We start from the raw sequence: 10,478 nt of genomic DNA, 5'->3' as shown, positions 1-10,478 counted from the left end.
GCAACCTTGTCGGACAGATCTAGAAATTGGAAATAATGTACCATTGCCTCCAAAAAATAGAACCGAGCTAGAAGCATGTCTATATAATACAAACACACCTTTTATCCATACACTTAGAAACCCTAATCATAATAGAACTGCCTCCAGAAAGTCCCAATCTACTTTGTCATATGCTTCTCAAAATCTAATAATAGTATAGCAAGGGACTGTTTGTGATGTTGAACCAATGCAATCATCTCCCAAAAAAGGAAGATATTGTCAAAGATGATTGCTCCAATGCAATCATCTGGTGGTGATTACTATTATTATGAATTTATAATTTCATAGAATTATATAAGCATATACATAAGAAACAAAAAAATACAATTCTGAATATTTTGATATTGAAACAACTGAAAGACATCCATTAATTTCACGGATGAATATTCATTTTAAGTGCAACAATATTAATCAATAACCTTGAGCTGACGAAGTCTAAGAATAAAATAACAATAAAGTGAAATACGGAATAGAGAAAGTGTCCAACTTTTTGTGGTGCTTATCCAAAGTATCCTTTGTACTCCAAATTGCTTGGAACAGGAGCTAAGTAAAGAATCCGTCAAGTTGTTGATATATAAAATTAAACAACAATACATTGGCTGCTTCTGTAGTATGGAATGAATCCCAAAACAAATAATCTGCTCTATCTGGACATGGTTTAATTGTTGGTATACATAGAAGTCTCCCATTAAACCTTCCACCACCACAACAAGCTCGATTACCTATCTTGAAACCTATACAAGTAATTTAACCGAAAAATCATCGTTTAGCCTTCAAAATGCACAATTTCAAAGAAAGAATCTCCCCAACAATGGACTAATTCAACAAATATGAAGCAATAGGGCATCCACGTCCTGCAAATATCCTTAATTGTGACACATGTTATTGCACCAAGGTGCTAGGTAACACCATGCAATTACACCAATTTAATGAATGTATCTACTGCATCTTTCCTCAAGCCTCATAGGTAGAATGTTGGTATGTGAATTATGCTTGAGGAATGTGCGTAGAGTGAACCCATGTATGATCATGCCGAAACACCCCATTGTACAGCCTCAACTATAACATGTTGGTTTTAGACGAGTCTCGCAAAACATCATTAAGATACCCCTAACTTTTGTAGATATTGTACTCTTAATGGTAGGGTTATCCTACTAAATATTTTGAGACTTCAAGAGTTATTCTTGTAAATGCCAAACCACTTAGGGTGATTTAATGTCTTTCCCCTAAAATATATGCCCCTTCCCTAAATGAAAACTTAATCTTTGCTAAGTTAAGACAGTCAAAATCTAATTTAATATCCATGAAAAACATACCATATTTTGTGGGGTTGTTGCGATATTCAAGGATTCGACTGGAGGTATCCACATACATGAATTTACTATCATGAAACTGAGAATTCAATCGGGAAAGCAATAATTTTAAGTCCACATTGAAATTTTCTGAGATCTTGTTTTCGAAAGCAACACACTCCCCATGAACGCTTTTTACTGCTAGTTGTGATGGAATACAACCAAAAGGCCCTAGGTTGGTTACCATTATGTTCTTGGCTCCCAAATTGTATAATTGCTTTAATAAGGAACAAAATCACAAGAAAGTTAACAATGGAATTTTATGGGTTTTAAAAATAAAGCATCTGAATATGTTCTTTCATAAAATCATCATGTAACATGGAGACCATGAAGTGCTTTATTGATGTAAGATATCATCTAAGGTAAAACTTTGTTTTATAGGTATTGTAGAGAGTTTTTGTTCATCGGAAATCCATGCGTTTGATAGGAGGCCGCTAGTCCTTACAAAAGGTTTTAATTTGCACATAGGGCTTTCTAATGTTCTATGTATAGCACAACATGCGCTTCTAACAATATTTTAACCTAGTTTCCAATGCACGAAAATATAGGTTGATTGTGTGATGTAAAACCTTTTTTTTTAACGCTTTTACATGATAATGTGCGAACAACTTATTCATAGATTTCACGTGCTGGTCCTCTCCAAATAGCTTTCCATACGCAACCATAACCTACTTTCTACATTCCATCATCATGAGCTCTAAGGATCTACTAGTAGTACACATTTTTTTGTCTCGTCAATACCACTTTAATGTTCGTACATGTGTTTATGTTGCCTCTCACACATGCAAAATACATTCATTGTCACAACATCATTTAAAAATATTAAAATGTAGTAAAGATGGATTACCGTTAGTTGTGTTGAAAGTTTTTCGAGGAGGAGTTTTTGATATTGCTTGGGTGGGTATAGAAGCTTCAAAGGATTATTTCTCAAAAAATAGTTATTGACATAGTCATTGCCACTAAAAGTAATCAAGAAGAGGGATTTGGAAAGAAGTTCTTGGGATGCCTTTGTGCCAATTAATGATTGAATCTCTTGTATCTTGTTGGAAACCCATGTCAATTGTGTATCAAAATCGATTCGTCCAATCTACAAGCAGATAATAAAATGTGTATTACAACATTGAAATCAAGATTTCAAACTGGTTTTCTAGTTGAATTCACCACAAATAAAACACACACTTTTGTTTTCGACCAAGAACTCAAGACAAACATTTCAATACCATTTTATATCTCTTGAGCATGTTATTTTCATCTAGAAAACATGGTTGTAGAGCATCAAGTAGAATTATGTAGATCACAAGGACGTTTCTATCATGACATTGCTCATTTGTTTGCATCTCATCATCATGATGATTGTTGTAATCATATTGGTGAGCCATAATATTTATAGGAACCTTGATATATTTGCGTGTTATTTTTAGTATTTTCCCCATTTCACTATCGAGGGACTCAAGCCTTGTGATACTATGTTTTCATGTGGATTCTTAAACATCGGTGTCAATCTACCGTAGTGTCATTCCAATCTTTAGTACAACCCAAAAATTGTTCTCAACAATTATAACAAAACTTATGAACCAGCATTAAGTGACCGGATATATTGTACACATATTTCTATTCCATACTTACAAAATTAAAGCCCGTGCTTCGTAGTATGCCCGATGCTGCAGATGCAAAGTTGACCCCCGTGAGTATGCTTGGTCCTTTTGTTGTTGGGGCTAAATAAGGTGGTGGATATGGAAGCCCGATCCCCTCCGCTAAATATAGCCACATTGTTAAACAAACGGTAAAAAACTTCATTGTAGTTTTGATAAAACAATATGGAAGAGAGCACAAACGGTCATGCCTATAAGAACACAAAGGTAAAAAGGGCCTAGGGCCGGTGCTCAAAACACGTGGTACAAATAGCTTATTGGTAGGTGGAATTAAAGCCAAAAGGAGTAAGTTGACACGTATTAGGTTTTTGCAATGAAGCGATCCGGTCGTCGTTAACCCCCCCACGCAGCTTCACGATTGGAGCTCGAGCCAAAGTTGTGGGTGTGCACACAACAAAATGCACGGACTCGGACATATCGAAGGTGTCTAGGGTTTGGGGTTTAGGGGTTTAGGAGAGGATGCATAGTGTGGGGTCATGCCCAAATGTGTGTTTGTGCACATTGGGGGTCTATGAGTCCATTCCCCGTCCATCGGCCCGCCCATTGCTTGTCCATCGGCCTGCCCATTGCTTGCCCGGCCGTGTTCGCTTGTCGGATCATTCATTCTTCGACTTTTATGCAGCCATGGCATCTGAACCCTAGAAATCCCCCTGTCTCTCTACGCGTACACAGTATCATCAACCTACACAGGCGCACGCTCTGATTCTTCTATTCTCCTATCTAAACCCTAATCTCTCTCTCTCTCTTTTTCTCTCTTTGTTTCTCTCTAACGATCATTGCATAAGTGCGTCGATCATCGATCCTGTCTTCTTCCTTTTACAGAAAACAGGAGGAGGAGATACAGAAAAAGAACAGGAAAGCAAAGAAAGGAGGAGGAGGAGGAAGAAGAGGAAGGTAGAAGGACAAGAAAGTAAATATGTGGAAATATGTCATTGGCTATTTCAAGGTATTTCTCTATAACTATCTATGTATAAATAACTATTTAACTCATCTATGTATTGATTATCTATGTATAACTAACTATTTAACTCATCTATAGACTATAACTATATATGTATAACTAATTACCTTATCTATACATAACTATCTATGTATAACTATTACCTTCTCTATAACTATCTATGTATTATAATTTATAACTACATATGTACATCTATCTACTTATCTATAACTATCTTATCTATCTATCTATCTAACTATGTACATATCATTATGTATGTTTTTGTTTGTACATACATATATGTATACCTAGATATCTCTTAAATGAGTTAGGTCATCTCTTGTGGTCCCACACTGGTTCCCCTCCCACCACCTGGCACCCACCACGTGTTCCTTCTTGTCATTGCCCTTGGCCAACTTTTCCGCCAAAAACTCAATTAAATCGATTTATCGATATTATCGGTGCTTTTTTTTTCGCTATTTTATGTCCTCCACCACATTTATTTGGCACTCTGGACTTCCCCACCATCACCACCTTCTTCTTCTTCTTTTCCCTTCCCACGACTCGAAGAAAGTTTGGCACACCTTCATTCATGTCGAGAAAAGATTGGGCTTTTTGTTGTTTTGTATTTTGAATGGCAATCATGTGTTGTAAGTGCCACCTTTTGGTTCATCCTGTTTGGGATCGTGCCGTCACATCCTTGTTCCTATCTTCTTTTTTGTTACAATGAAAGGCAGATATGCTTAGCTTTAATATACTTAAATTCAGAATTTGGTAAGTTCTTGGAAAATAATTTTGAAACACCAAGGTTTATGGTGGTTTGGTGGAATATTGGCTCGAGCAAAAGGATAAGAATAGGGTCTCTTTATTAATACTATGAATCGACATGAATGCGGCACAATATTGAAACAAGGATTTCTAGACTTTTCAATGTCTGATATGTAAGAAGGAGAGAGACATTTGATGCCATATGTCTTACAAAGAATGAAAGAACAATAATTTACTCTAAATGCCAAAGAAGGCCATGCGGCAAACCATGTATGTACATCTATATTTGTCCTTTCGCACAAAACAAAACATGGTGTGCAATTCACAAATGGGTGGCCATTTAATATGCATGCTAACAAATGGCCCTTCGACAATGCTTGGGTTAACAACTTCAAGCCTGGGGATATAATATTTCAATGATTGATCACACATTTTAATTCATGGCAATTGTCTCTTTCTACAATTTAGAATTCTTTCTCAAGTTGTACACCATGAAAATTTAGCGGTGGCTCTATGTTGTCACTCTTTAGAAACCCACTATATCACATGCTCACGGCCAACCTAGGCACCCACATTTTTACTCTATAATCAAAGGATGCTCATGTTCCATCACAATTGCCTATTGGAATGTGTAACTAGGGTGTTGAATAAATTGTGATAGAATCTTAAGTTTACTTCTAATAGACTACTATAAGCACCCAGGTAAAAACAAAATTGAAAAAAACCCACATACTCGAATGCCTAGAGTCCTCCAATATAAAATCTAGTTGTGAAGCAACTAAATCTAGACATAACTCTATGTTAAAAAGGTAAATCATTAGTAATAGCAACTAAACCCTAAATCGTGAGCTAGATGAACAATGAAGATTGATCACGATTGGGATCTTGTTCCTCTTGAAAGGATTTACCAAACTTTTTTTTTCATTGGAGAAATTCTCCTTTGAAAAACCTAACCTTGTGTGCTTAAATGGACATCTAGACACATAGGCAATATAAATTCTTAATTTGATATATTATATGATAAGTATTTCTCATGTATTCTTTAAAAACGAATGATATCTACATTTAGCTCCACCACTTTCATGTCTAGCTAGGAGCTCATCCACTGTCATTGTTGATCATTACTAATCTTCCTTCTTCTTTTTTTACCAAAAACAAATCTTCCTTTTACATGCAAGTAATAGGACCATATTTTCTTGTCATGCTTCCACTTTGTTCATTGATTATCACCTCTTGGGAACCTAGCACTTTTGAGATCGAGGTTAAGCTCACACACACACTTGACATCAATGCATTCACTTTTATGTTGTTCTATGATCCAATGTTTAATCATTAAGGTTTGGGATGATTTATTGATGACTAATGATTGGATGAGTTAACCAATGCAAGTGATGTTTATTATTCAGGCATTAGATGAGTGGAAATTCCAAAGCATTTAAATTTTGGAAGGAGAACTAGCTCTTGGGGCATGTGCATGAACTAATTAACAATTAATGGCATTTGCTTAATTAACAACCAATTGATGCCAAGTTTGATAGTAGAAGACTCATCTTTGAGATTGTCATGCAAACCAGCTCAATGTGGCACATTTCAGGTTTGATCAATATAATTATGACCTAACTAGCTCTTGTATGAATTAATTAACAGCTAGTGTTGAGATGAATTAACGAATCAACAACTAAAGTCCAGATGAGGTATTAAATGTGTCTTATCGCGTGACAAATTAATCAACCACCAAATGTTTGGATGAAAAAAACCAACTAAAAATGTTAGGAAAGAAGCGATTGACAATGTATTTATATGTGAATGGATTAACCAACAAGCGACATGAACAAACTACTTTGCATGAATGTTGGGAGGACTTTGTAAGAATGAGATTGGTGTCAAGTGAATTTCCACGAAATGGAGAGGGAGATATATGTTCATAACCATACCGAGGAAATCGATGAAGAGCTTGCCATTGCAAAATCGACCGGTGGGGCCAGAAGGGAAGTCGATGCCAAAGGGGAGATTCTTGGCCGTGGCGATAGTGAGGATGTAGTTGTTGTTTCCTGCATCTACGGTCGAATCACCGAGGACAAAGAATGCAGGGAATAATTTCCTTACATTTCCTTTCCCTTCTCCAACCTCTAAGTTTCCTTCACTAACTCTTGTACTAGTAGTAGTGTTAGCATTATAACTAGCACTCTCCATTGCACATACTACATGCCACCCTAACACTACCACCACAACCCACCACATCACTTCTACATTCTTCATCATGATCTCTCTCTCTCTCTCTCTCTCTCAAATATGAAGTTGTCTTTAGTCTTTATATGGAGTGTACAAGAGATCCTTAAGAATGTCATGAAAACCTAATCATGAGGAGAGTAGGGCTTCCTTGGTCTTGTTGTCTCTTTTCCGGGCTCAAAAGACAATTAATACATCCTTTACTCTTTGTGTATCCACTACTTTTATGTACTGAAAATAGGGAATCCAAATATTTACTAACACTTCCTTGCTAAGTTTAACGAGTCTACTACCTTTTCTATGGCACTTATTGTACATCGTCTCATCTGCTCTTTACCCATGTTGCCACTCTTTCATGTAACTGTCTTATAATTGTACTGCACTTTACTACATTCAATATGTACGAAACAAAATAGAAAGTTTTGGTTCTAATTTCCATTAAAGGTTACTCAATTAAGAATGTATTCTATTGAATGACTACTTTGGTATTGAATCATTTAACAAACTCTTCATTAAACTTTCATTCACTATTTTTATTGATCATAGCTTAGTAATTCTATCTTTGGGCAACATTAATGCACTCCATCGATGCTGATCTAGAATAAGCCTAATGACTCAAGGCTTAGAGGACTTATATCCTAGCCTAGTGACTTAAGGTTTAGAGAACTTTAATATTCCTAATTGTCACAAGCTAGAATTAGTTGAATCAAATATTCCATGTGACTGTAGGGCATTTGACTGGATGTTTAAAAAGAATAGGAATCTCAATTATCTACTCTTCCCGTTTGTGTACAATGAAACAAATATTACGAATAAACTTTAATGTAAAAAAAAAAGGTCATAATCACACAAGTTGTTTGTTCCACTTTTTAGGTAGAGGAGATACATGATTGTAAGGTACATTACTATATCAACAATGATTCTATATTGTATGAAATTAGTCCATCCTTTCTACCTACTTCTTGATTATGATGTGTATATTTCCATGGCCATCTTTGGCCAACATATTTAGTTATTAAAGTGACTTTTCTGGCTTATGTAAATACAATAAACCATCATGCCAATGTATGAAAATTGATTCAGAGCACAAGTTGGCAAAGAACACATGACTCCATCGAACATCTATACATGCAATTGAAGGGATTGTAGGGAAAAATTAGTGGTCACAATATCCATAACATGTCAAGTAAGGTCAATTTTAGAGTAATCGATATAGAATTTCAAAAGATTTATAAATTCATATGGAAAACAATTTCTAAAGATATCCCTTCTCCTCAATGTTTATATCGAGCAAAGCCCTTGATTAATAAAACTAGGAATTATACCATAACATGTGTGAACCAAGGTTGGTGGAATCACCAAATGTAAAATTTGCCAAAAGTCGAAGGATCATAACAAAAAGTATTACTAAAGATGCAACTTTTTCTTTTATGTTGCTATACAAATATTACATGGAGCAAATGTCGAACTGCAAGGATCCAAACCAACTTCTCAATTCCATAACCTTTTTCAAAAAGGTTCTTATAATTAAAATGACAAGAGTACTTGCCACAACTCTTGAGAAATATCATTGAAAATGATGTCTGAACAACTATGAACATTATGCCTCTTGTAAACATAGCAATCTTCTTCTTTACACACAGGAACAATATTGAGGGCTCAAAGAGAGCAAATAACGTGCAATATGAAAAACTCATTTGCAAGATGTAGTACAATGTGAAGTATTAAACAATCGGTCAATCAAGGATAATTCACAAACACTATGTATGATAAATTAGGAGTACGTAAATACCAATGCTTTTTTTTAACAATATTTATGATACAAATATGTTCATAAATTTATCTTTGTATGAGTAATATAGGCTAAACCAAAGTTTAAGAGCATTCAATGTTATTAATATTAGGTAATAACATCGAACATTCAATGTGATATGTAAGAAAATTAACATTATATTGTTTGGTTGAATCGATCTAATTTTTCATTCAATCTACAATATCACATTAGAGGCAACATTAATTGGCTAGTGCACATTAGAGTCAACTAGATTGATCTTCCATTGAACAAAGCTAATTCGTGTTGATTTACTTTCACTTTAATATTTTTGTGGATTATTATGGGGGTAATGATAGTCATGACTCATAAGGCTTGAGTACGATTGTTAATCCCCAAGTGTTACTTACTCTTTATGAAATAATATCATTGTCGTGTGGTTTAATATCCTTATGAGTTAGTGTACAATTTTGAAATCTAAGCTAATGGTTGTATTTCAAATGTATATAAGAAAAGTGTTCATATTGTAAATTGTGGGCAACGACCCTTTACTAGGTGGCAATAGCTAATGCTTTATGAACTTTAATGTGAAAGGGGCAATTTTAGGTTTTTTCACTTGCATAAAATGGCAAGAGCTCTTATGTGGAAGGGGCCTTTAAATACCTCTTTGCGCTACTTTTTTGGTCTCCATTCCCTCCCATTTGCACTTAGCAAGAGCCACATTGACTCCATATAGCTTTTCCGTACTACTTAATTGAGATATAAATAGTTTATACTTAGCAATGATCTATTTAATTGACACAACTCGTATTTTTTTATCTAACTAATGACCTATTTTATTAAAATAGAAATATTTCTTAATTATTGTTGTGGTTAGGTGTATGGTAATGTTATGTTCACTTAAGAAGCCCTCAAGGCTTCCACGGTTTCATCATGGGGTGTGGAGGTAAGTGATTTTATGTCTTAAAGTACAAAGTGATCTTGCCCCGAAAACCCCTGGTTAAGTTCACCATGAGGAAGGCGACCCTTTGTAGCGACATTTGGATGTGCAACACACCAAGGTATGAGTTGTGTTGGAACCTTCGGGGAAACTCATTACACATTGTGGAGTGCATACACGACAAGAGAAATACTACTTCCCTTTATTTTCTAATAAAGCTAATAAATTGAGAAAATAATATAATTAGCAATAAAGTTATTTACTAAAAGAAAAGAAGTATACTATAAATTTTTGTCATATGTACTAAAAGAAAAGAAGTGCACTATAAGGTTTTTGATTCAAGTTAATAAACAATATTCAAAATAAAAGTTTTTGATAAAATTAATGAGAGAAACTTCGTGAATAATTAATTAGTATAAAATGAACTGAATCTTTGCCATAAAATGTGTAATTGTCAACACTCCCATTCAATTAGTTATAGACGTTTTGATGAACTGAGGGATATTAATGCCAAAAATTAAATTTCCAATGCCTTTTGAAATTCTTGCACATAACTCGATTAGAAACATTGTTGTGACATGGTGTGTGCAAAAGGAGAAAGAAGTCGAAATGTCAAGTTTCACAAGAGGTGGGAAATTGGGTCGAAGTGAATGGCAAATGAAAAGCTCAAAGAGTAAGTGTTCAACACTAAAATAAGTTGGTAAAGGGTTCAATACCCCTGAAGGGAACACAATGGTAAAGACGATCTATAATTTACAAAGAGATGGTAAATATAGATGCCAAGACA

General features: G+C 34.9%; 1 protein-coding gene across 1 annotated transcript; it reads right to left on the bottom strand.

Moving 5' to 3' along the window:
• Positions 1–383: 383 nt before the first annotated feature.
• On the bottom strand, positions 384–7,105 carry LOC147860031 (GDSL esterase/lipase At1g71250-like). The gene is made up of 5 exons (XM_087324546.1): positions 6,686–7,105; positions 3,018–3,145; positions 2,239–2,478; positions 1,356–1,608; positions 384–773 (listed from the first exon to the last, which is right to left on the bottom strand). The coding sequence occupies exons 1-5, from the start codon at positions 7,011–7,013 to the stop codon at positions 583–585; spliced, it is 1,140 nt and encodes a 379-aa protein (XP_087180672.1). The 5' UTR covers positions 7,014–7,105; the 3' UTR covers positions 384–582.
• Between the last annotated feature and the right edge of the window lie 3,373 nt (positions 7,106–10,478).

Source organism: Azolla caroliniana, unplaced genomic scaffold (assembly GCF_043228905.1).
Source record: "Azolla caroliniana isolate FFs.n. ecotype wild unplaced genomic scaffold, voAzoCaro1.0.p SCAF_9, whole genome shotgun sequence".
NCBI classification, from domain to species: domain Eukaryota; kingdom Viridiplantae; phylum Streptophyta; class Polypodiopsida; order Salviniales; family Salviniaceae; genus Azolla; species Azolla caroliniana.
The sequence above is the reverse complement of the archived record's forward strand: the minus strand, read 5'-3'. Positions and strand labels throughout refer to the sequence as shown.